The sequence below is a fragment of the Carassius auratus genome, unplaced genomic scaffold, assembly GCF_003368295.1.
Source record: "Carassius auratus strain Wakin unplaced genomic scaffold, ASM336829v1 scaf_tig00018493, whole genome shotgun sequence".
Lineage (NCBI taxonomy): Eukaryota > Metazoa > Chordata > Actinopteri > Cypriniformes > Cyprinidae > Carassius > Carassius auratus.
The window spans coordinates 94,112-121,967 of NW_020524893.1; the positions used below are offsets into that span (position 1 = coordinate 94,112).

General features: G+C 34.5%; 1 protein-coding gene across 3 annotated transcripts in view; it reads right to left on the reverse strand.

Annotated features, from left to right (window-relative positions):
* Positions 1 to 2,552: 2,552 nt before the first annotated feature.
* LOC113076066 (MAM domain-containing glycosylphosphatidylinositol anchor protein 2) overlaps positions 2,553 to 27,856 on the reverse strand; it is a 75,421-nt gene continuing 50,117 nt past the window's right edge. For all 3 annotated transcript variants that reach the window (XM_026248729.1, XM_026248730.1, XM_026248727.1), the window contains exons 8-16: positions 22,532 to 22,801; positions 17,717 to 17,865; positions 16,283 to 16,460; positions 10,708 to 10,728; positions 9,877 to 10,032; positions 9,250 to 9,411; positions 6,791 to 6,924; positions 6,151 to 6,250; positions 2,553 to 4,951 (exon numbers count right to left, since the gene is read on the reverse strand). In XM_026248729.1, coding sequence (XP_026104514.1) covers positions 4,863 to 4,951; positions 6,151 to 6,250; positions 6,791 to 6,924; positions 9,250 to 9,411; positions 9,877 to 10,032; positions 10,708 to 10,728; positions 16,283 to 16,460; positions 17,717 to 17,865; positions 22,532 to 22,801 — 1,259 coding nt within the window. In that variant the 3' untranslated portion in view covers positions 2,553 to 4,862. The remainder of the gene's footprint in view (positions 4,952 to 6,150; positions 6,251 to 6,790; positions 6,925 to 9,249; positions 9,412 to 9,876; positions 10,033 to 10,707; positions 10,729 to 16,282; positions 16,461 to 17,716; positions 17,866 to 22,531; positions 22,802 to 27,856) is intronic.

The window sequence follows — 27,856 nt, forward strand, 5'->3', positions numbered from 1 at the left end:
CTGGAAAGCCCAAGTGAAGGTTCAGACCTCCTTCAACTTCCTCTCACATATATTTAGCCGTATGAACTCAGACTTTTGATGAATTGAAGCTACATAGTATGGAAGCTTGTTTCCAGAAATTGCAAGTCAATTTCACAAAACACTGTAAAAGTGATGGGTCTAATTATTATGTGTTCAATAAAAACAATGCATTAGTGTTTTGCCTGCACTGTTCCTTGCTGGGAAAATTATCTTGTTAATGGAAAAGTCAGTCAAGTTACTCCACAACCAAATGATTCCAACAATGTTTCATAATGTCAAAATATCATCCCAATATCATATTCCAATAACGTGAAGCTGAGAGATCAATAAATCAATGACACACACACACACACACAAACACACACACAGCTGGCGTTCAGTGTGATGTGAAGCCAATCCAGACAGCAGATAAATAATGACTCCGGGTCACTAAAACACTTCAACAGCACACGGGCAGAGACACATTACAAACATCATTTCCAATTATTATTTTGTGGGATGTATCATCTAAACAACACATGCAATATCAAGTTCTCAATATTTCACGGCATATAAACATCAAATATTTTGTTATTTGAAATAAAAGTTACATGAAATAATATTTTATTTCAGCTAGCTTCTGGAGCAACATTTTTCATTTTCAATTAGTTTAACTTGATTTACTAAAATAATTCAAACTGAAACAAAAAACGGGGGAAAAAAATGTCAAAAACACAGTAACACTTTAAAACAATCAACTATAAAAACAGAAAATATAATATTTACAAAAATAACAAATACTATTATAGTATCTGAATGATAATAAAATACTCTTTTTTTCCCCAATTACTTTAATTTTCAAATATTCAACTTAATTTTTAAAGTTACAATATTTCATTAATTTCTAACTATTTTATTTTCTGTATTCAAAGGACACGGCTAGTTAAAAATTTAGTATAATAAACTGAATTGATTTTTTTTAACGTTGAATCAAGTTTCATAATTTAGTATGTTTTCTATTTTCTTTTAAATCTCATGAATGCTCTATTCTTCAATACATTAAAAAAGCTATAAAACAGTTAAATGTTGTGCAAAATATAGGTATTTATAGGTAATTTAAAATGTCTCAACAAACAGCTCCTACAGTGACAACATGCCCCACTATGAAAGGAAACTAACTACATTTAGAAATGTTGAGTATTGTTTTTGTTGCCTAGTCAAGATTGTTAAAACAAAATCTTGCAAAATTCAATAATGTCTAATAAGACAGCAAAATACTCCAGGCACACAGGCAGAAGGACTTCCTACAATGCGTTTCACCAACACAGATGTAAAATAGCTTTCTTTATTATTATTTTTTCATTATTAGTTGCAAGAATGACACAGAAATGGATGGCAAATCCAAAGAAATACAGTGAAAGGAAGCATTATTGGATGTTAAGCGAGTATAATGACTGAACGGCTGTTACAGGACATCAGATCAGACCAAACCATTTACACTGAACTCCAGTGATTGACCTGCAGTCAGCGAGAAAAGCAAACTTCTTCTGCATTCATGTACTTGTGTTGGTTTAAGATAAAATGTCTGTGAGAGCGAGAGAAGCAGCCATAAAGCTCTTCAGAAGATGACGAGGTCTTCAGATCAGCTCTACTAAAACACTCGACGCTTCTGCGGATGACGAACTGAATATATACTGTATATGAGATATTCTGGAAGGTCTGACATCCACGTTTATTCTCTGATCAGTGTTTTGACTGGAACATTCATTAATGTCCCAACCCTCCTATCGAATTCAGATCGGTAAAAAAAAATAAAAAAAAATAAAAAGCAGCACATAATTTTTTTTTAATCCATTGATTTTAGAACAGAAATAAAAGCTTCTCACATGGATGAAGAATATTAAAATACACATCATTCATTTTTTTCTAGATTTTTAAAAACACTTTTTAAGACATATAACCATTTAAAATACATTGTTATGTGCTCGGGTCATTTTTGACCCGGAAGTGAATTGATTACACAGGAATTTTTTTCATTTTTATTTTGGCATCTATTAGTTAGATCGGTCTCAAATTATTTCTGTAAAATAAATGTAGCCTCTTTCCTGCCTCTCACAGACTTTTAGGACTGAATTCTGTTGGTAATCTAAATAAACAGGCACAGAGTCACTATAAACAGACTGAAACAAATAAACAGTATCTAATGAACTACAGCCCAATAAAAATCTGACTAAAATGACTAAATTTGATAAAGGAAAGAGTTTGAAAGAGAAGAAGTCCATATTTTACTATGCTGCACTGCAGAATTTTTTGTCTGGTTATGAAACTAAAATGAATGAATTTTGTTTGAATTTCCAATTCCAGAGTAATATTTACGTTGTTAGAAAATGAATATGTCGTTTTTGAGAAGAGTAAGTTGCAAGTTCAAAGGGATTTAATTTAATTCCATTCATTTCAATGGGTTAAATTCTCATATTAAATGATTAAAAAAATTAATATGATGGTTTATCAAAATAAAATTTCTCATTTTAAATATATATTGTTTCTCGCATCATAGTGTTTTTACTGTAGTTGTTGTAAAATGTGAAATTTCCAATAATTATTGAGTTTTCTCAAATATTAAAAAGGGGTAAAACACTGTAAACTTGGATTTTTTTTGCGAATTCCCTCATTAATGAGAAGTTGCCAATCAGAAACAATATGGCTTTAGACAAAACAAATTACAAGTTTTACAAGCTCACGTTTCACCAATGCAAAAATGCGATAGGAGGGTTAAATTTGACCAATCGTTACCCTATCAACATTTCATCATGGCATTCGAGCTGGTGATGCAATTATCCCAACACTTTTCAGACAATAATCAGAATGTAAATGTTTAAACATAAAAGTAAAACCCATTGAAAGTCTAATTCAAACAATCAAAGCAACAGTTCCACACTAAACGAACACAAACGATTGTGAATCATTTTCATTTACCAACAATACAGAATAATAAACAGCAATATTTACAGTACATTAAATACTATGTGCAGTACATAGTATTTTTAATAAAACACTTGAATGACTTTTCGGAAGGAGTTGTTGAATCGGACATTTTGAAGTGATTCACTCGAATGAATCATATGCGAACACCAAACAAAAAGTGCAATAAAATCATTGCAATACTCACAATGTTGGCTCGTTTTCACCAGCAAATCATTACAAATGCATTCAACCCAGCTCTAAACAGAAAACACATTACATCCATGACTTCAAATGATATTTCTCATGTAGTATTTGTTCACACAGAAACAAGCTAAGATGCCTTTAGCCCTTGATTAACATCATTAGTATTGGTTTGTTTTCTTGTGGCCGTCTCATTTTTACATCATAAAGACTCTGACACTCTGTTTGGCTGATTTGACTTGTATATTTGACTCGTGATTCGTTAGACGGATGATTCTGAAGTCCTGTAACGAGCGTCAGTCATCGTACTGTGAATGAATCTTTTACATCATGCCAACACATATATGTGACGTCACGTCCTCCGGTAAAACCAGGAGATTAATCACGCTTCATTATTCACCGGCTTGTTCTTTCAGACATTTTCAATTTCATGTGAACTATTACTTTAAATGACTTCTGAACATCTTTGACTGTAAGTCAGCTTTTGACGTTTTTCGTATTTTGTTTTTAACCCTTTGCATGAGCGATGTTACCATTATGTGAAAAATCTATTTAAAAATAGCCCATGCGAAAGTAAAGTAGTATTGATTCAATTAGCTTCGACGCTTTCAGTGTCACGTTTTATTTTCACGTTGGTTTTGCAGGAGGACGCTCACATATATGATGCTTCTAAACGGTTGAATCCTAAATGTTGTGCTTCCTTTGACTCGTACACAAAACATCTCGTATAAATCAGAGCTTCTTTACATATACAAGTTGTACAGTTAACAAACCGGCGTGTTTCTGCTTGTTTTTAATATTTTCAGCAATGCAAGGGAGACGACGAGAAATAAAGACAATAAAGTCGGAACATTTGAATGTAAATCAGAAGAAACGAGACACAACTCGACACGTTTCTTTTTTTTAAAAGCATTGATAAGTTACCACCACTGACTTTCACAGTTCGTGTGTAAAAGCTGAGACACATTCTGAATGGAGTAATAAAATATTATTATAATTATGAATATTTTGTGTTTTTATTTTTCTCTCAGAATGCACATTGTTCGGTATATAAATGACAGAAGCATGACGGTTCGGGATGGAGAGCGTGACATTCGTCCATACATCGTCCTCCAGCAGCCAAACATCGTGGAAATGAGTATAAAATAGCCCATCAGAGATGTTAGAAACATGGACGTTTGGTGTCGATGGCCAGGCTAACGGATCAGTTTTGTTTGTTTTTTAACCTGAAGGCACTTCTTTTTTTTTTTACGGCAGAAACTCTGTCTCAACCGGTGCTGGGAACGATGACGAACCATCACAGACGCCAAAACACGCAAGGTTCTCCACTTGGGAACGTGAGCACAGTGTTGTGAATAAAGCGTTTTAAAGCGCCAATCTAAACCAAATCCAGAACAATTCAAGATCGGGACTATCAGAAGAAGATGAGAAGTACTCCAAAGCACAACAGCATCTCAGGATGGAAAACAGGGAAGGGGAATCTTCATTCACGATTAAATCCAGATTGCGATGTAGTCGTTGTGCTTCTCGGGTCAGTGCTCAAACCCTCGGTTGGTTCCAGACATCGAGAGAATTTATTTTTAGCATTAGTTATTACTTTTCTGTTTGTGGTTGTGCCTTCCAAGCGATCCGAAAGCATGAATCTTTGGTGATTATATATTGAGGGACGTGTCTGGAGTCTCTTCTCACGTGGAGTGTCACCTCAGACCAATGAATACGGTATAAAACAGCGTGACGCTCAATGGCCATATACTGGAGACGCTGTGTGCAGCCGCTCCTCTGATCGCTGTGGGAAACACACAGAGAAAGAGATTACCATTAAACCATATAACCAGATCACTTATGGTACATCAATTTACGGTAGCCATTGACTTCCACAGTATTGAAAAAACTACCGTGGAAGGCAATGGCTACTGCATTCTTTCAAATATCTTCTTTTGTGCTCATCAGAAATTAGAAACTCATACAGGTTTGGAATGTCATAAGGGTGAGTAAATGAAGAGAGAGTTTTCATTTTTGGGTGAACTGTCCCTTTAAACACGGAATTTTCTGGCTTTCTGTAATTTAACTGTTATACAGGAGGGGGCGCTATTACACATCTTCTGAAAGAGTATTTAATATCTGGTGATCAAAACACAGGTGAAGAAGAGACGTGTTTGTAAGCGAATGCATCTGTAAAATAACGCGATCATTGAACATTAAACATTCCCTATGTTGCATCAAAACTGCCTTATGTTACCAAATGAAATGTTTGTAATCTGGATGTGATCAACTCTGCTCAAGATTGATCTGAATAAGATAAGGTTTTTTTTTTTTTTTTTTACGCGTTTTTCTAAGCTTTCTGTTCAAAAGCTTTTTTTTTTTACCTACCAACAATCAAGTGTAAAAAAAAAAAAAAAAAAAAAAAAATTTATATATATATATATATATATATATATATATATATTCTCAAGCAGAATCCGCTCATTTGCATACAGGGATGGTTGACAGCTGTTAATGCACAATCATTATTTTACAAAAAAAAAATGCATTTATACCATTAATACTTTTATTAATTATAAAAAAATGTATAGGTATATTCAATGGGTGCAGAGTGAGCTCCAAATCAAATCTCCAATTGCTCTCTAAAGAACCAGACTGAAAAACAAATATGCATCCTTGTTCATATTTTCATACCACACAATATTGTGCAAGCAATGAAAGTTTTGTGAATTAAAAAAATGCAGGTGGTCAATGGCAACTAAAAAAAAGAAAATAAAAAAAACGCCGGGGAGGAAAGAGTCAATGCCTGCTTTTCTCCATGAACAGCACTCAGAAGGATCTCTGTGATGTTTTTCACGCATTCGCTCTTGTCCACTCCAGCTCATTACCTGGCCTCATTTCGTCTTTCTCGCTATTTGTACACGTGTAATTACTCAGCTCTCCTGAATTGTGCTTCACATAATTACAGCCTGGCTACCATGGAGATGCATGTTTGGTACATACGATTGGACGGAGGGTCAGGACACTCCCCCTCCTCGAGAGTGACATCATCGATGGCAATGTCCCCCTCGATCCCGGGGCCGCGGATGCCCTCGAACATCACCTGTGTGATGGAAACCAAACAAACAACATCTCAGGAGCCTCTTCTCATTCTAATCAAGGCTGTTTTTATTTGATGAAAATACAGTAAAAATTGTGAGATATTATTCTAATGTAAACATCTGTTTTCTGTGTGAATATGTGTTAAAGAGTATTTTATTTCTGTGATGCTCCGCTGTATTTTCAGCATCATTCCTCCAGTCTTCAGTGTCACATGATCTTCAGAAATCAGAATAATATGATGATTTACTGCTCAAGAAACATTTACGATTATTATCAATGTTGAACACAGTTGTGCTGCTCAATATTTTGGTGGAAACTTATACATTTAAAAAAAAAAATCAGGATTCACAGATGCATAGAAAGTTTAAAAAAACAGTGTTTATTTTAAATAGAAATCTTTTGTTACATTATAAATGTCTTAACTGGCACTTTTCATTAATTTGATGTATCCTCAATGAGTAAAAATCTACAAAACAGACCCCAAACCTCTCATAAATGCTTTATAAATACTGAACGTGAATTATCCGTACAGTTCGCTCACCTGGAAGGAGGCAGTGGGATGGATGCTAATTTTGGCTTGTCTCCATCGGTCCCCTTGGTTCCCGCTGAGAGACCAGACTGGACCGGCTTCTGAAGTAGACTGACCTTTCTGCTTCACAAATGCATTCAGAGTGCCTGCAGGAAAATACAACTAATTAATTTAACAACTGACCTCCTCGGTGCCGTCCAACAGAAGAGCTGGAGAGCGCAACTCAGTCCAGGAACAAACACATGCTGTACTTGGTTTCTACCTGCTCGGTTGATTAATTAACACTCATGCTTGCTTTGGGTACTTTGGAAAGGTGTGTGGAAATCTTAAAGCAAAACTCGACTCTATGACTGTTTTTTTCATTGAATGGTCAGTTTTGTGGTTTATTTTGCTTCCATAACATGTCTTCTTTCAGGCTAGTGGAAAGAAAATATTCCCATTTCAGTTCCAACACATATTTGTAAAGTTTGTTTCAGTCAAAGCGATCTGATCTTTAATAATATTCTAAGAATGTTGGCATAAAAATGTTTCTTATACATCGTTCATGTAACATTTTTCCTGAAATGTTTCAGTTGGACTTCCACCCAACATTTTTTAAATGTTACAAATTGCTTCAGAACTTTCAGCGAACATTCAAAAGTAACGTTCCCACGATGTTTGGAAAATGATCAAATGGAATGTTCTGTTATTGTTTCCATAACCAGAACATTTCAGAAACAGTTTGAACATTCCGAAATAATGTTTTTATGAAATTTTAGCAAAATGTACATTATTTTGTTAGCTGGGTTTAACTGTAGTGTATTGCCTTAAACAGGACATTATGGTCAATATACTCAATCTTCGTGAGTGGAACACTAAAAAGGAATGAAAGGGTTTCTCCTCATGTTAATGTAAGCGATATCCTCTTATCCTCTTAAATCTACTCGTCTCTCGTTATATTCCAGCAGCCGCTCTGCAGGGAGAAACTGTCTCGTTTAGAGATGAATGAGGTGTGCTGGTTCTGGACGTGATCGGGTCTATCGGCATGAGGAACACGGTTAATGAAAGCACTGTGACCACTGCGACCAGTGTTTGCCATGAGCTCTGGGATATAATCTAGTAAAAAAATGCAAAGAGGAAGATCTCCACAGACAAACTGATGCGAGACTCATTAATTAGCTGTGACTTGAGCGCAGGTAACATCTACTCTACACAGAATCACAGCTCACCACATTTTCCGTTTTTGTATGTTTTCGTCTTTTTCACACCTGTTTTTTCAACCCAATGTACAACAAATATCACAGTCTTTATGTGTGCAGGTTCAAAGCACTCATTAATCTTTAAAACGTTAATATGTGCAAGTGGGAACAAACTGTGAATTTAAACATGGTAAAATATGTTAAAAATACTTTTAAATGTCAGTATAGTCATTATTGACTAAATCTATCAAAACAAAAATAAAAGTAAAAAACTTAAAATTTGCTAAAAACACTAAAACTTCAATTAAAGTTTTTAATGTTGCTTTGGCAACTAAATAAAATAAAATTTGTTTAAATTACTAAATCTAAATTAGTAGAACTAAAATAAAAAAGATAAAATCTAAATAAAATTATATGAAAAAAAACTAATAAAAATGACAAAAACACAAAATTACTACAATTCACACTAAAATAAAAAATAAATAAAATAAAAATAATAATAATGATAATTTGAAATTTTGCATTGCCAACTAACTGGAAATGTTTACTAAAACTAAATTACTAAATTAAAGCCTATATATATATATATATATATATATATATATATATATATATATATATATATATATATATATATATATATATACACACACACACATATATATATTTAATGAATTTTTAAAGACAAATGCAATAATATTAAAAGTCACACTAAAATCAAAATGAAAATGGAATGAAAATCATGTTCAGTAATTAAAAAAACTTAATTATTAAAATAAACTATCAATCTATTGAAAACTGTAAATCGTTAGTGAAATAAACAACTGAAATGAAGCTGAAATAAAATAAAAGACAAATATTAGCTAAATTAATATAAACTGAAATGAAATTTTAATTTCTAAAACTAAATGACTAAAAAGTAATTAAAAAATGAAGTTAAACAGAATTCTACAAAATCAAAAATGAATATAAACAAATTTTTATATAATAATTATACAAAATTATAAATTAACAAAACAAACAAACAAACAAACAAAAACATTAATAAATATTAAATATTGCTCATAAGAGTATTATTGCCAGCTGAGAGCACGATCAGAGTAGGGGTCAGATGTCACATGCTCTAATCCACTCCAGCATGTCAATCATGTGACAACATGCCCCACTACAGGGGTCAAAGTGTGTTCAAACACAAAACATGGCAGATGTTTAACAGCTTTCAGAAGAGTTTGAGGTTTAGACTGTCTGCAGATCTGTGTCTGGTGAAGTGATAATGAGATCCGTCGCTCTTACCGATGTGTTTGCCGAACATGTGGAAGTAGAAGCTGAAGCAGTACGCCGGCGGGCTGCTGATGCTGTAGGAGCTTTTAAGAGCCACGTTGAACGTTGGGCTCAGGAGACGAGCCGTATCACCCTCTTTTCGAGGTCTGGACGTCTCAATGTACATGTAGAAACCTGAGGACCACACAAACACAGCCATGACACACATACTGTCACACATGAGCTTCGGTGGCTAATTCTTCCACTATTTCTCATTACTATAATACCAAATAATTAAAAAATAACCCAACAAACAGACTTTTTTTTTTACATATTATAAATTTGTAATGTGTAATAGTAATATGTAATGTATAATAAACTATATTTTACATAAACTACTTATACAAACATACACATACAGTATATACTACTATGACTTTACTCTGTACTAGAAAATAAGAAGCTAAAATCTCTGAATTGCTATTTTCATATGAAAGTGAATGAATGATAATAAAATGAAATACATTTTTAGAACAATAAATTTATATGTAAAAAAAGAAAACAGTTCTTGATCAAATATCAACTTCTAGATAACGTAATGTGTTCTGTGGTGATAACAGTCTGTTCTGTGCAGGGTTTGATCCGGTCCGAGGCTCGTACCCTGTTTGGAGCCGCTGCGGTCCCCGCTGGGCCCCGTGTTGGGCGTGTATTTAGTGTCACGTGTGGCTGCGCTGTGTCTCGTCCAGTCGAAGTCATCGTTCTTGTCCTGAGTGAACATACAGACGGGATCCTCCTCAAAACTGCAGTGAAACTCTCCTGAGAACGAGCAGAAGCAGGATTAGTTCAACCAGACATCAAACCGTCGTCATCATCAAAGTGATCAGATAATAAGAGTAATTTAATTTAATTTAATTTAATTTAATTTAATTTAATTTAATTTAATTTAATTTAATTTAATTTAATTTAATTTAATTTAATTTAATTTTTACAAATTAAAATGAATGGACTAAAATATATTAAATACTTCAATTTAAAAAATATTTAACTATTTCTTCATATGTAAAATAAATATAAGAACAACAACATAGATTTAATGCATTTCATCATAATAATTTTAAATATATTTACTTATATGACTTTATTTGGACTTATCTCTATCCATAACTCTTACAAAAAAATTTGGAATATATCTAAAATCTGTTAATGACTCTTATGTAATCAGTGTAGATGCATTATCAGTAACATTACATCGCATTAGGCTTTGTTTCTTGTACAAATTCCTCATATTTTAAGCATTTTAGGGTGGAAAGTGTCTGAGAGACTCTTCACAACGTCAGGACATATCATTATAACACAGGACAAGAATTCAGCAGGTGCTGTTTATTGATAAATATTCATTGGTTTGATTAAACTCCAGCAGGAGCGACACTCTTCAGAATTTAGGATCTTTACCCTCTCGAAGGAAGGAAGGAATAGTGAATAAATACTCACTCAGATGAGGATTGATGGGAACTGTGAAGAGAAAAGATTAAAACATTCATCAGATCAGCTGCTGAATAATAATAAACACATTGCAATTCAATCAATAACAATAATTCATTATTATAATTCACATTTAATGACCTTTTTCCAAACTGACCCCTAAATGGATTCATTAGAATTTACTAAAATCACTTCTTCGAAAAGCAAAATGTATTGAGTTACACCAAACCTAACCTTAAAATTAATACTTCTCACACATAACAACAAAAACAAATACTAAAAAAATCCTAAATGGAATAACAAATAATAACAAAGAAAGACCAATGAAGTAGAAACGCTGAAATTATATTTTGCTTACTTTTTTTCATCCAGAAAATCTGAAAATAATAAATTTACTCAACAACAGTACTTGTTGTTTCAGTTGCTGTAACAATAATATCTTTATTAGCAAATTAAGACAATTATCATTGCATGAACAAACAAAATTAGATTGGCTGACAACATCCTGCAACATCTGGACAAATCGAGGACTTATGCAAGGATCGTGTTTGTGGACTTTTGCTTGGCTTTCAACACCTTCATCCTAATACTCTCCCAGAACAGACTAACCAAGCTCTCTGTTCCTAGCTCCATCTGTCACCAGATCACCAGCTTCCTTACAGCTAGTGAAACTCAGTGAAAGATGTCAAACATCCATAATATCAGCACTGGTGTCCCTCAGGGGTATGTACTCTGCCCACTGCTCTTCTCCCAGTACACAAACGACTGCATCTCTACTCCAGCTCCTGAAGTTTGCAGAAGACAGTACAGTCTTCAGTCTCATCCAGGACGGAGACGAGTCTGCTTACAGACAGGAGGTTAAAGAGCTGGCTGTCTGGTGCAGTTATAACAACCTGGAGCTAAACACGCTCAAAACAGGAAAGATGACCATAGAATTCAGGAGAACTTCTATAACTGTCTGGTTTGGCTCAGCTACAAAATCAGATATCAGAATACTACAGAGAGCGGGTCGGACAGCTGAGAGGATTGTTGGGGACCCCCTGCCCACCCTCCAAGTACTGTATGAATGAATACATATATCACCAAGTTCTGTCATAACATAACATTAATTTAATCTGATGAAGTTCTTAGCATTAAATGACTTGTTACAGGTTCATGTTGCATATGCAGCCAATGAGCTTTCTGCTTTAGATTTAAATGGCTGGTTAGCATTCACCTGAGCATTCCAATACTCAGATTAAAATGACTTGAACATGAAACCTCTCATCTCAAATAATAAATAAATTCTTAAATAAAAGACTAACTTAATGAATAAATTGTGTGTATTTTGAGTGTCTTAAAGCATCACAGTTTCGCTGCCTGACTAAAAAATATGATTTTTAAAAAAATGTTTATGCATCTCTTTCTGGTCCAAACCAAATGTGTTTCTACACTCTTAGAAAAAAGGGTTCATTGGGGTTCTATATAGAACCATAGGGTTCTTTACTCAACTCCAAAGAACCTTTTATGCTAAACAGGTTCTATAATGACAAGAAAGAACTTTTGGCACAAAGGTTCTTTAGGCTATTATTCATTCATATATTACATTATTCTGCAACATTTTGTATTTGAGTGAGTGAAGTGAGCGAAGTGACATTCAGCCAAGTATGGTGACCCATACTCAGAATTTGTGCTCTGCATTTAACCCATCCGAAATGCACACACACACAGAGCAGTGAACACACACACACTGTGAGCACACACCCGGAGCAGTGGGCAGCCATTTATGCTGCGGCGCCCGGGGAGCAGTTGGGGGTTCGATGCCTTGCTCAAGGGCTCCTCAGTCGTGGTATTGAAGGTGGAGAGAGAACTGTACATGCACTCCCCCCACCCACAATTCCGTCCGGCCCGAGACTAGAACCCACAACCCTTCGATTGGGAGTCCAACCCTCTAACCATTAGGCCACGACTTCCCCAATTAATTTGTAATTAAATTATTGTTTGTAGTAACTTAATATCACATTTTAATCATGCTGATCTTTGGAGAAAAACTGAAATGTCACTCTACGTGTGATATTGATTAACTACATAAAATGAGATAAATATATAGATTTTCTAACCCCCATATCTTGAATTTTGTAATCATTCTGATGCATTCATAAATGCATTTGAATACACCAAATAATGCAGTGAAAGAACGCACTCAAAATGCACACGTTCACTAGTATGACTTCATCATGTAACTTTACATTAGCCTAGATGCCTGCACTTTTTAGGCACGATTTGTTCCGTTTTTGAATACACTTGATACTGTTAAAAGGCACATTTTTAAAACAAAAAAAACGAGTTCACATATCACACCTAAACACGCGTGGAAAACGTAATTAGAACTAGCTACTAAATTAGTTAAAAACCCCTATCCATACAGCTATGATTCGTGAACCCCAAACTGACTCAAATGATTTGCGATCCCGCTACGAACTCCCGAACTGATTCAAATGATTCGCGAACCCGCTTTTGAACTCCCGCACTGACTCAAAAGATTCGCGAACCCGCTACGAACTGCCGAACTGATTCAAATGATTCGCGATCCCCAAACTTACTCAAATGATTCACAATCCACTCTGAACTCCGAATTTCATAACATTTACTGAAATTAGGGTACGAAAAGTATGTTGTTAACAAATAAAATATCAATATTTTTAATTCCGAACTGCTTTCCATGTCGAAACATCCACGAACATAACCAGGTGAGCAGATCACTCTCTCACTATTTGATAGCTCTAGTCTTTATCCACTCATCATCATCATCATCATCATCCACCAATCAGAACACACGAGAACTCTCTGACCACAGCTGCTGTGCTTCAAAAGCTCTTGCAGCAGCTCAACACTGGTTTTCTCTGAGGTGGTCGGAGCACATCAGATTGTGGTTAATCTTGCAGATCATGACTTATATCTACTCTTCCTCTCCCTGCAGTTTGGTAATATAAAGATTCCTCCTTTGAACTCCCACCTCTTCTGTGGGTTTTATTGTTCTGGGTCTGAATTTGGGCTCCTGGGGTCTCAAAAAAGAAACATTTTCAATCTCCAAGGTGAACGTTATGACAACACCAGTGTTGTGCTAGTTACTAAGAAATATTAACTAGCTACAGTTACTAGTTACTTAATTCAAAAAGTAACTCAATTACTTTGTTGATTACTTACACCAAAAAGTAATGCATTACTGTTAAAAGTAACTTTTTAGTTACTGTTTTAAAGAACTTTCTTTAATGTTCCCATTAATGCGCTTTTATGCGTTATGGTCTATACAAACACAAAGTAAAACAGAAAGTAATTTTTAAACACTATTTTGATTAAGTCAGACCAGCACAAACTGAATATTGTATATCACAAGGATTTCTGAAATAAATAACAAAACACCTGAATAATATATTCAGAATCAAAAACTAAAGTGGCTTCTGCATCATAAAAGCTGTTGTGTTGAGCCCTTAAAAATGTTCCTTTCACAGCTTAAGTATGAAAACTATCAACAATGGACAACATAACACAGAACTTTTTGAAATAAATAAATGAAAGCAATCTGAATTATTCATTCACACACACACACACACACACACACACACACACACACATATATATATATAAATTCTGTTTAAAAATGAAATCTATGTTATCATGGTAGGGATCTGACTGAAAGCCGGTGACTCCACAGTAGAGACAGGTGCATGTTTTCTACAATGTTTCACCTGTATGAGAAAAACATACAGAGAATCACTTAAGACACTTTGCTGTAGACCCATTCCACATAATAATATTCATTAAAACTGTATGTTAACACGTAGGAGCTTGCTGCATGAATCCGTGAGTAGGCTACAGTTTACAAATCCATGGGAACGGATTGCGAATGTGTGCGCGCAGATTATGAATTCGTGGGTACAGATTTAAAAACCGAGGGTACGGTTTACAAAATCTGAGCGCCCGGATTGGAAATTCATGGGCTAGGTTAGAACCATGTCTTTATGCTCAACTAAAGTGAAATAATGAGCATATTTCCACTTTGAGAAACTCATGTTGCTCTCGCCGTGACTCGCCATGACTGCCGCACATACTTGAATAAACGGAGACACGCCCACAGTGCGCCTTCGTGTTTACAGTGGTTGGCATCCACCAATCCCACAATGCTTCACTGCTGCAAACAGGTTAGGCTGCACTTCAGTCAAAATTAATACATTTTTAAAAAGAAACGGACAATGCACCACATGTTAACGGTAATGGAGTTAATTTATTTAAAAAGTCATGCGTTACAGTATAAGTTACTGTCAAAAGTAACTGCGTTACTAATAACCCGTTACTGCCCAACACTGGACAAACTGACTCAAATGATTTGCGATCCCGCTCCGAACTCCAGAACTGACTCAAATGATTCGCGAACCAGCACCGAACTCCAGAACTGAATCAAATGATTCGCGAACCCGCTCCGAACTCCAGAACTGAATCAAATGATTCGCGAACCCGCTCCGAACTCCAGAACTGAATCAAATGATTCGCGAACCCGCTCCGAACTCCAGAACTGAATCAAATGATTCGCGAACCCGCTCCGAACTCCAGAACTGAATCAAATGATTCGCGAACCAGCACCGAACTCCAGAACTGAATCAAATGATTCGCGAACCCGCTCCGAACTCCAGAACTGAATCAAATGATTCGCGAACCCGCTCCGAACTCCCAAACTGACTCAAATGATTTGCGAACCCGCGTTGAACTCCTGAATTGACTCAAATGATTTGCGAACCCGCTCCAAACTCCCGAACTGAATCAAATGATTCGCTAACCTGCTCCTAACTTCCAAACTGACTCAAATGATTTGCGAACCCACATTGAACTCCCGAATTGACTCAAATGATTTGCGATCCCCAAACTGACTCAAATGATTCGCGATCCCGCTCCAAACTCCCGAAATGACTCAAATGATTTGCGATCCAATTTTACAATTCTTTATGAGTGATATTAATGTACATTTGTAGATTTGAAGTACTTCTATATCTCTATATTTCCATTGTGAGTTATATTAATATGGATTTGTAGTTTTGAGGTACTTGATGTTGTTCTAACCCTATTTGCATTATTTATTAGTGATAGATTAATGTAATATAACAATAAATTGTAATATGTAGATGTAGGTGAAACTCTTTTTCATTATTTATGAGATTTTTTAAATGGTTGGTGTTTTAATGTTGATTTGTACATTTAAAGACTTGAATATTTGAAATTACAGTAGCATTCTTTCGGTAATAGTGATTATTTTTGTTAATATAAATAAATGACTAGTTCTATGCACTTTGGGTGTGCTTTTTTCAGTATTCTTGGGTGACTTATTTATGTGAATTACATTTTAGGGTCTTGATGTTTGTCAATTATATTAAATATTTAATCTGGAGGGCAAACGAAATAATCATGAATGAACCCCTAAAAGGTTCCATATACAGTAAAACCTTTTCCAAGACTGGAGGAATGATGCGGAAAATACAGCTGCACATCACAGAAATAAATTACACTTTAACACAGATTCACACAGAAAACAGACACTTTAAATTGTAAATACCGCTGTACGTGACGACTCGGGTGGAGGAGTCTCCCTCTCCGAAGCGTGTGATGGGCGTCAGTCGAACCACGTACGCCTCGGGTCGGATGAGCTCCGTCAGGTTATGAGTGATCAGCTCTCCTTTCTGGATGTTTCCCTCCACCTGAATCTCCTGCTCCCACCAGCGCTGCTTCCCCGTCTGCACAGAGATCAGACCCAGATCATCACACATATAACACAGTGACTGAGAGCTGAAGAAATCCAGGCTCCTCAGAAGATGTGAGATGTTCTGGAGGCTTGTGAAGATCATTCCTCCGCTGAGGAACAGTGAAAGTAAAGCTCCTCAAAAGATCCTGAGGATCAGATTTGAGACTCTGAAACATGATTGATGGAGAATCAAGTAAAGCTGAGCTGCTTCAGTCCAGGAAGAGTTCATCTGGAGATATTACTGACCTTATTCTGACCTTTACTTGATCACAATCAGGAGAGATCTGAGCTGGACGCTTGTACAGTTACACTAGAAGAGCTTCGAGTTGATAAAACACTTTAAACTATCAGAGACAGTTTGATCATTTAGAGCCTTGGGAATATGATACAGTAGCTTTATAGACTCACAAATTGCTAATTTAAGTATTAAAACCTCCACAACGCAACTTAGAGGTTGCTCTGAAAATTCTGATTTGATAACAGCAATAAAACAGACATTTTAAATTGTAATAATGTGTCATAATGTTACTGTATTTTTAATCAAGTAAATGCAACCATGGTGCATTTTATAAAAATAAATAAATAAATAAATATTTGCTAGCTGAAATAAAATAAGTTCACTTTTTTGTTGGTTTATGTCTATTATATTTGCAATGGTTTTAGTTTAAGACACACTCTCATCCACAAACTTGTCTTCAGATTAACCTTAAATATGCTTATCACTGGACCATTATTAAAAAAATAAAAATAAATAAAAGATGAAATTGTGAAATGAAAATAAATAAACATAACACAAATAAAATTAATATTTAAAGAAATAATAATAAATTAGGAAGTAAAAAAATAAAAATAATAAATAAATAAATATAAATAAATTATTAGAAATTTCCAACATACTAAGATGAAGACATGAGTATGAATAATATTAAGAATGCATATAAACAAAACAAACAAATAAATAAACAAATAAATGCAATACAAAAATAGATTTAGTTTGAACAAATAACACACACACACACAATTAACTGTTGACGAACATGCAATATAACAAAAACATTATTGAAAATTGTATTAAAATAATAGAATGTGCTGGAAAAAACTAATTAATTACAATTAAAAAGCATAAAATGTCAAATTAAATATAGATTAATTTAACAATACATAAATAGATTATATATATAGACTTTTTTCACATATTGCTCAGCCCTAATTTACACTCATTGGCCACCAATCTTCAAAAGTCCTCACCTGTCGTATCCCGAGGCGGTACACCATGATCCGGTCCACAGCGTTCGGGTTCATCTGTGTCCACTGCAGCTTGTATCCGTACACACGCGGCCGGTTCTGCCACAGCGGGTTATATGTGTCGTAATAAAACTCCGGAGGATACGCTTTCCCTGCACACACACACAAATCACCCGTTTTTATTTACATTAACATTACATTAACATTTCAATAACATGACGTCCGATACTTCATCAAAGCATCTTGTGACCCAGACAGCAAGCAGTTTCGGCCCAGATCCGGCCCACATCTGTCCAGCATGGATTTCACAACACTCACAACACTGTGAACAGACCACAGCAGGACACTCATCCATCTGTAAGTGCATGCTATTAGAAATAAATTAACAACAAACAAACATTCAATTGTACTATGAATGAATGAGTAAATTAATTAATAAATAATATTATAAAGGAATCAATAAATTGTTATTGAATTATTAATAAACAATACATTTTAAATGTAATCAAATTATATTATTTAACACCAATCAATCAATATATAATTGTGTTACAAATGAAAAAAATATATAAAAATAAATAAATAAATGTAAAATAATAAATACACAAATTAATTTCTATTATGAATGAATCAATACGTTTTATATTGCAAATTAAATAATAAATGGGAGAATAATGTAATTAACTAATGAAAAAATAAAAAATAACACATAAAAATCACATTGTATTACAAATGAATTACTTAATAAAAATAAATAAATTAATAAGTGAACTCGATTGAAAATGAATTAATGAATAAATAAATGGATGAATTATATTACGAATTAGTAAAAAAATGAACAAATTATAAATAAAAATATATATTTTTAAATAAACTTAATCACAAATAAATTTATAAATATTTTTTAAATAAATGAATGAAAACACATGAATAAATAAATAAACTAATTAATTAATTAATTTAAAAGTTTTAAGAGGTATTTTGACTTAAAATGCACTACTTTCATTCTCTTTTAGAATGTTATCAGACACACTGTCCTCCGTTCATTCGTCTGTGTGTGTGTGTGTGTGTGTGTGTGTGTGTGTGTGTCTAATATGAGAGTGGCTTTCACAAGTCATTTTGATGTGTAGAACAGTAAATCATCTGATTAAAAGACGGATGGAGAGATGAGGGTGAGAACGACGAGTGATGGAGGGATGAAAGAAGGATGCGTCTCACCGCTGAGAGCTCTATTGATTTATCTTCATAGAAACTCAGCATAACATTAACGAGCGGATGGATCTCATTATCAGTAATTCACCTTAAAATGGAAACGACTCAAGCGTTAAATGAAAGCGGCATAATACAACAAAACCTAACAAAGCAGAGCGACGAGCCGCTTCACACAACACTGTCTGGATGTTTATTCTGAGGATCAAACCGTCTCGCATCTTTATCCATCAGATCGAGCACTTCTGCAGTCAAATAAAATCAATCAATGAGGTCACATGGGGAGAATATGATGATTTAATTTGTTTACCCCTGCACCGCGCCAAACTTTCACATTATAACACTGAGGTCCAAACAACACTGCATAGACATTACATGCACAAAATAAAAACATCTTCTCTAGCGATTTTTCGAAATGAAAACAACAATGTTGGACCCCACTAATTCTCATTTAACTATTGTAAAAAATATCTTTACATACATGTATTAATATTCATAAAAACAGAATCATATATGTATTTCTTATTCAATATAGGTTATATAATGGTTGATGAAGTATCTCAGTGTTCGTGGTGAAGTAGGCCGGTCTCCTCATGACTCCAGACCCACAGATGTCCACAGCCGGAGGAGTCTGGTTCTGCTGTGCGGCTCTGGCTCAGACCGGATCACTGTAAACCAGCTCCACAGGACGGCCTCTGATCCGCTCTTAAACAGACTGAACCGACTCTCCTGCTTCAGAAGATCTCAGAGTTTCCCTGCATGAGCGACCGGATCCAAAAACACTGGAACGATTCATCCATCCAACCACCAATCCATTCATCCATTCATCCATTCATCCATCCACCAATCCATCCATTCATCCATCCACCAATCCATCCATTCATCCATCCATCCATCCACCAATCCATCCATCCATTCATCCATCCATCCATTCATCCATCCATCCATCCATCCATCTAACCACCAATCCATTCATTCATCCATCCATTCATCCATCCACCAATCCATCCATTCATCCATCCACCAATCCATCCATTCATCCATCCATCCACCAATCCATCCATTCATCCATCCATCCATCCATCCATCCACCAATCCATCCATCCATCCATTCATCCATCCATCCATCCATCCATCCATCCATCCATCCATCCATCCATCCATCCATCCATCCATCTAACCACCAATCCATCCATTCATCCACCAATCCATCCATCCATTCATCCATTCATCCATTCATCCATTCATCCATTCATTCATCCATCCATCTAACCACCAATCCATCCATTGATCCACCAATCCATCCATTTATCCATCCATGCATTCATCCATTCATTCATTCATTCATCCATTCATTCATTCATTCATCCATCCATCCATCCATCCATCTAACCACCAATCCATCCATTCATCCATCCATACATACATCCATCCATCCATTAATCCATCCATCCATCCATCAATCCATCCATCCACCAATCCATTCATCCAACCACCAATCCATTCACCCACCAATCCATCCATCCATTCATCCATTCATCCATCCATCCACCAATCCATCCATCTAACCACCAATCCATCCATTCATCCACCAATCCATCCATCCATTCATCCATTCATCCATCCATCTCCAATCCATCCATCCATCTAACCACCAATCCATCCATTGATCCACCAATCCATCCATTTATCCATCCATGCATTCATCCATCCATTCATCCATTCATTCATTCAATCATTCATTCATTCATTCATTCATTCATCCACCAATCCATCCATCCATCCATCTAACCCCCAATCCATCCATCCATCCATCCATCCATTAATCCATCCATCCATCAATCCATCCATCCACCAATCCATCCATTCATCCACCAATCCATCCATCCATTCATCCACCAATCCATCCATCCATTCATCCATTCATCCATTCATCCATCCATCCATCTCCAATCCATCCATCCATCCATCTAACCACCAATCCATCCATTGATCCACCAATCCATCCATTTATCCATCCATGCATTCATCCATTCATTCATCAATTCATTCATTCATTCATTCATTCATTCATTCATCCACCAATCCATCCATCCATCTAACCACCAATCCATCCATTCATCCATCCATTCATCCATCCATCCATTAATCCATCCATCCATCCATCAATCCATTCACCCACCAATCCATCCATCCATTCATTCATCCATTCACCCATTCATCCATCCATCCATCCATCCATCCATCTAACCACCAATCCATCCATTCATCCATCCATCCATCCACCCATCCATTAATCCATCCATCCATCCATCCATCCATCTAACCACCAATCCATCCATTCATCCATCCATCCATCCATCCACCCATCCATTCATCCATCCATCCATACATACATCCATCCATCAATCCATCCATCCATCCATCAATCCATCCATCCACCAATCCATCCATCAATCCATCCATCCATCCATCCACCAATCCATTCATCCATCCATCCACCAATCCATTCATCCATCCATCCACCAATCCATTCATCCATCCATCCACCAATCCACCAATCCATCCATCCACCAATCCATCCATCCATCCATCCATCCATCCATCCATCTATCTATCTATCTATCTATCTATCTATCTATCTATCTATCTATCTATCTATCTATCTATCTATCTATCTATCTATCTATCTATCTATCTATCTATAATCTTATCTGTCTATTTGTATACTATGTCCTGGCAACAATGATATCAGTAACACCATAGCAACAGTCCAGAATCCCCTAGCAATGTCATGGCAACACCTTAGCAAACATCTGGGTGCTCTAAGTGGTTGCTAGTGCGTTGCTATGTAGTTGCTAGGGTGATCTGGGCATAACACCTGCATAGGAAAATCCTAGTATCTGCATAGGAACAACAACCTAGAATCCCCTAGCAACTGCAGAGCAACACCCTAGCAACCACCCAGAACACTCAAGCAATGTTTGTCTATCTGCAATGTGTCTGATAGACTACACAACCTTGAGCTTTTAAAACTACTTCAGCTCAGGCTTCCTAAAGTTTTATTTTATTATTCTTCATCAAGTCTGGTCAAGTGAAATGAATCACCTTTCATTTGTGAAGGACTTAATTCACTGGAGTCTAAAAACAGGCACTGAAACATGGCTGTGAAATACATAAAACGCTGAATTCAGATTATGATTCTGTTACTGTGACGTGAAACTTGAGACAGAGGCTCCTCTCATATGTGCAGCATGTTTGGATCTGCAGAGTAAATGAATGCTGTTTTCAGCTCTTCACTCACAGCAGGAACACAAGCAGATCCATTACCCCTGCAGAGAGCGACGCTGCTCGCTTTGGGAGGAACCGGGCCAGATCTGAGCCGGATCAGCACTGTCTCTGGACTGAGACTCTGGCAGACGGAGCTCTGAGCAGATGGCAGAGATGGCAGAGCACTCATGAACGACTGGCACATGATCATCTACACTAAACCACAGAGCCAAACACAGCAGAGAAAGAGTCTAGACGCGTCGGGTCTAAAAACCTAAAAGATTAAATGGAAGTTAAAGCACTCTGCCGCAGGGTGATGTCGAGTGGGAGGAGTCTCACCGGTCACCAGGAAGGTGCAGCGTCCCGGCCCCACCTCGTTGATGATGTCACAGGTGTACTCGCCGTAGCCCTCCCGCGCCAGGTTGCGTACGGTGTAGTCGGTGTCGTCGCGCGAGTCGAAGGTGCCGGCGTGCAGCAGCCGTGAGCCCAGCCTCCACTCGTAGCGCAGCACGCGGGACGGATGAGCACGAAGAACACGACAGTTCATGGACACCGTCCGACCCAAACCCTGCCGCACCTCCTGCCACACCGGCTCCACCGCCGGAGGATCTGAGAGACGGACGGAGAAACACATTACTGGAGCTGCCACACATCACATCATACATAAACAACAGAAAATACTGACCTAGAACATCCACACCAAAGACACAAAACAAACACTCAATCGGAAACAACAATAAAATAAAATAAAATAAAATAAATTAAAATTAATCTGTATTACCTCTTAGTTAGGTTTAAGAAATGGGAAAAATCCAACTAAATAAAATAAAATAAAATAAAATAAATCTGTATTACCTTTTAGTTAGGTTTAAGAAAGGGAAATAAAATAAAATAAAATAAAATAAAATAAAATCTGTATTACCTCTTAGTTAGGTTTAAGAAGCAGGAAATCCAACAAAATAAAATAAAATAAAATAAAATATATCTGTATTACCTTTTAGTTTGGTTTAAGAAATGGGAAATCTAACTAAATAAAATAAAATAAAATAAAATAAAATAAAATAAATCTGTATTACCTTTTAGTTAGGTTTAAGAAAGGGAAATAAAATAAAATAAAATAAAATAAAATAAAATAAATCTTAATATCCTCTTAGTTAGGTTTAAGAAATGGGAAATCCAACTACTAAAATAAAATAAAATAAAATAAAATAAAATAAAATAAAATAAAATAAAATAAAATAAAATAAAATAAAATAAAATAAAATAAAATAAAATAATCTGTATTACCTCTTAGTTAGGTTTAAGAAACATGAAATCCAACAAAATAAAATAAAATATATCTGTATTACCTTTTAGTTTGGTTTAAGAAATGGGAAATCTCACTAAATAAAATAAAATAAAATAAAATAAAATAAAATAAAATAAAATAAAATAAAATAAATCTTAATATCCTCTTAGTTAGGTTTAAGAAATGGGAAATCCAACTACTAAAATAAAATAAAATAAAATAAAATAAAACAAAACAAAACATTTTAGCACTTAGTTTGGTTTGAAAAACCGGAAATCCAACTAAAAAAATTAAAAAATAAAATAAATAATAAAATTGAAACATCAGATGATTCAGATCAAATGAATCAGTATGAAACTTGAGTTCAAAACCAAAGTAAAAAAAAAGCACTCAATCAGAAAAGTAAAGTAAAGTAACATGCACATATGCATACAATGAGAATCCACTTTAAATAGGGTATAGTGTTATAAATAGGGTATAGTGTTATAAATAGGGTATAGTGTTATAAATAGGGTATAGTGTTATAGTCAGTATACTATTGCCAACAGACTATGATGAAGACATGAATAAAAACATTAAATAAACGCTAAATGCATGCACAGATGCACAGTATGCCGCTCCACACTAACTGCATGGAGAAAGCTTGTAAATAACATTTTTAATTTCAAACAGCTGTAATTAATTTCTGCGTTTCAGTAAAGAGCTGAATAAAGCTGGTTCAAGCGGCTCTGGAGGAAAGATGAACACAGAGCTCTTGATCTGAGAGGTCGAGCTGATCCTCCTCCAGATTCACTCCATCGAGAAGAAACGGCAGATTTATAATGAGCTCCGGGTGTGAGAGGCTAAACGAACACATCTGAGATCATCTCACACACACACACACACACCGCCAAACAAAAGAAAGAGAGAGAGAGAGCTGCAGAAGTGAGTCAGATGATGACAAATGCACATGTGGGAGTTTTCCGTCTGGATGTAATGAAATAGTTGGTATTTGCTTCCGGAAAAAAACAACATACAGTACAAGGACGAGGCTTTTACAGAAATGCTGCCGGCCGTATGAAGGGTTACGCTACATTAGAGCCATATGCTGTGGCTAATAAAGGTCCGGCGTGTTCCTTCTCTTCCTAAATTGAAGCAAACACAGTTCAATCTGACAGAGACTCAGATCTCTCTGGGAAATGCAGTCATATAATGGAGCAGCTTTTATCATCAGCTCTGATGTTTCTCCAAACACACAAACAGTCGGAGCAGTAGATGAACAGAGAAACAGTGTTTGTTGACAACATATGAATGCATTTCAGTGTCTGTCAGCAAAAACATCGACAGCAGCTTTCCTGAGTCTGAAAAAAAATGATGTTATTAGATGTAACCAGATGTTATTCTGAACAAAAAGCAGAATCAAAAGAAGGACAGATCATTTTAGTATTTCTGCTGTTCCCACCCCCTACGAGCCTTTGTAAATCTATTCTGGATCCATATTAAATGTGTATTTTTTTTTGTGTGCAAAAAAAGCATAACTTAATTATATATATATATATATATATATATATATATATATATATATATATATATATATATATATATATATATATATATATATATATATATAGATTTAGTAGATACATTTTTTAAAAAATTATTTTATTTTTTTTACGAATTTGTAAACTTAAAAACATGTTTAGAATCATAATCATAATCTGATTGTAATTTAAAAAAAATAAATAATTTAAAGCTGTTTATATATATTTAAAAAAATACAACTATTAAAAAACTTAATTAATAAAAATAAAATGATTAAAACATCAAAAAATCTAAACTGGAAAAAATTAAAATGCAAGCTAATACAATCTTTAATAAATATTATAGTACTAAATAAAAAAAAGATGTAATATTTAATATATTTATTATTTCATACTTTTTTCAAAGAGTCAACCTGCTTGAGCAAATGGTTTTCTTCACTAAAAATAAACCTTTTTAGAAATATAAAAGAGGGGAAATTATTTTAAAATAAAAATAAAACAAATAAAATAAGCACACATAACTAAATAACTTGAATTTTTTTTTAAATAACTAAAATGAAAACTGAAACATTAATGAAAGCTAATTAAATTATCAGTAAATACTATTAATTTATGTTATATTTTTCACAGAATAAAACATCAAACCATATTTTTATAGGATATGTTGTTGTTCTTTACTAAAAATAAATTAAAAAACTATTTAGGAAACAAACTAATTAAAATGACAAACACAGATAACAAAATTACCAAAATTATAATGAAATTTGAAAATATAGCAATGCAAGCTAAATCAAAATAAAACAAATACTATAATACTAAACAAAAAAGTTAAATGAAAACTATATAAATTATATAAATGCACGATAATTCTAAATATGAATAATATAATACTAAATAAATAATAATTATAAAATTAATTAATACTTAAAAAAAATTTTTTTTAAAGAGTAAAACATCAGATTTAACCAAACTATGAAAATTCAAGTTAATTTAAAAGATGAATAAATATTATAATACCAAATGAATGAATGAATACATAATCTGTATTATTAATACAAACTATTTCCAGAAAGTGGCATGTTCAGATGTTATCAGGACATGTGTGTTCACAGGATTTATGATGTTGTTCTTCACTGAAGGAGCTGGGCTCAGATATAAATCAGTGGCTCTGATGTTTACTGGACTCAGACGTTATGATCTTTCCGCTCAGGTCAATATCGTTCCACAGAAATGAGGCTCTTAAGATTTCAGTCCAGATTTACAGCACTGCAGGGAACAGAAGGAATCATATTGAGCCTGGAACACAGCAATAACCTTCAATCACTGTTCTCTGACAGCTGTCAATCAATCAATCATCTTCATGGAGTCTGCATGTGCTGAAAGCAGAGCTGTTACTGTTCATTAAAACTACAACTATTACGTATAAACTGAAATAAAATATAGATATTAGATAAAACGTTTGTTACCAATGTTGTCATGAGATCTAACTAAAATAAATTTAAATGGAAGTGCTAAAATAACAAACCACAACTAAAATAAAAATAAAGTTCAATAGAAATATAAAAAAACAAATAAGAATGACAAATAGTTTTTGATTCAACTAATTAAATATATAATTAGCTATTATAAATAATTGTCAGTAACTGATATAAAGATTAAATATAATAATAATAATAATATTAGATTTTAAAAACATTTTAAAAACTATTTTGCATGAAATACATTTAACTAAAACTGAAAAAATAAAACTTATTATATATATAAAAAAATGTAACAAAATAGACTATAAATATAAAAATAGATTTAGTTGTTAATGCAAACCAAAAATACTAAATATTGGTTTGGAAAACTGAAATCCAGATAAAATAAAGTATCAATATTAGATGAAAAACGTAACTTAAAAAAATATATATTGGAAGCTAGCTGAAATAATAATAATAATAAATAATAATAAAATAAATCTGTATAAATGTATAAAGATATGAATAAATACAATTATATAAAATAGGTAGTTTTAGTTTGGTTAAAATCATTTTGAATACTAAAAAAATATTAGAAATTACAAATCTTGCTTAGGAAACCAGCTTAAATTGAAGTACTAAAATTATTAAAACTGAAGACATTGTAAAATATGTTCATCAGAACTGAAACTTTGAATATTTACCAGATTTTTCTGGTAAAAGCGTAAAAGTTGAGCACATATATTTATAATAACTTAGGAGATAAAAACACTTAGGAAAAAAAAAAAAAAAAAATGAATTGAATTATTGGAGCTAAATTGCAGTATTTAATATTTAATTCATAAAAAAGAAGCAAATAAAATGACTCCCTGGGATGTTTGTGAACACTATTATGTGAAGATTTATTTAGTTAGTAGTGACACGACACAACTTGTTCCAATGCAACACACCAACAGCAGGGTATATACGGTGTACAGTATGCTAGAAATATTCATAATAACGCTTTCATCTGAGTCACAGTCATGAATCTTCATGAAGAATCACTAAATCTCCAGACATGAACAAAATCGAGATTGCTCCAGAAAACGGACACATCATCAGTAGTGTACTTCTTCTGAGTGCATGAAGGATAAACGTGGATGCTTGCTGTGACTCAGGAAAGCCATTCTCATCACGTTCACACGTTCAGCTCAACGTCACACCAGAGACGCTTTATCTCTCAGCGTGATTTCACACCGCAAACACACCTCCACCTCCCTGAAGATTTCCACAGACTGAAGCCCGAGCGCCTAAACGTTCACTTCAAATCTGAGTGAGTTTAAGACTGCATACATCAGCGCATAGCCAGGGAATCAGCTAAATAACTTTATAATTCTTTAAATTAGCAGAAAGATAG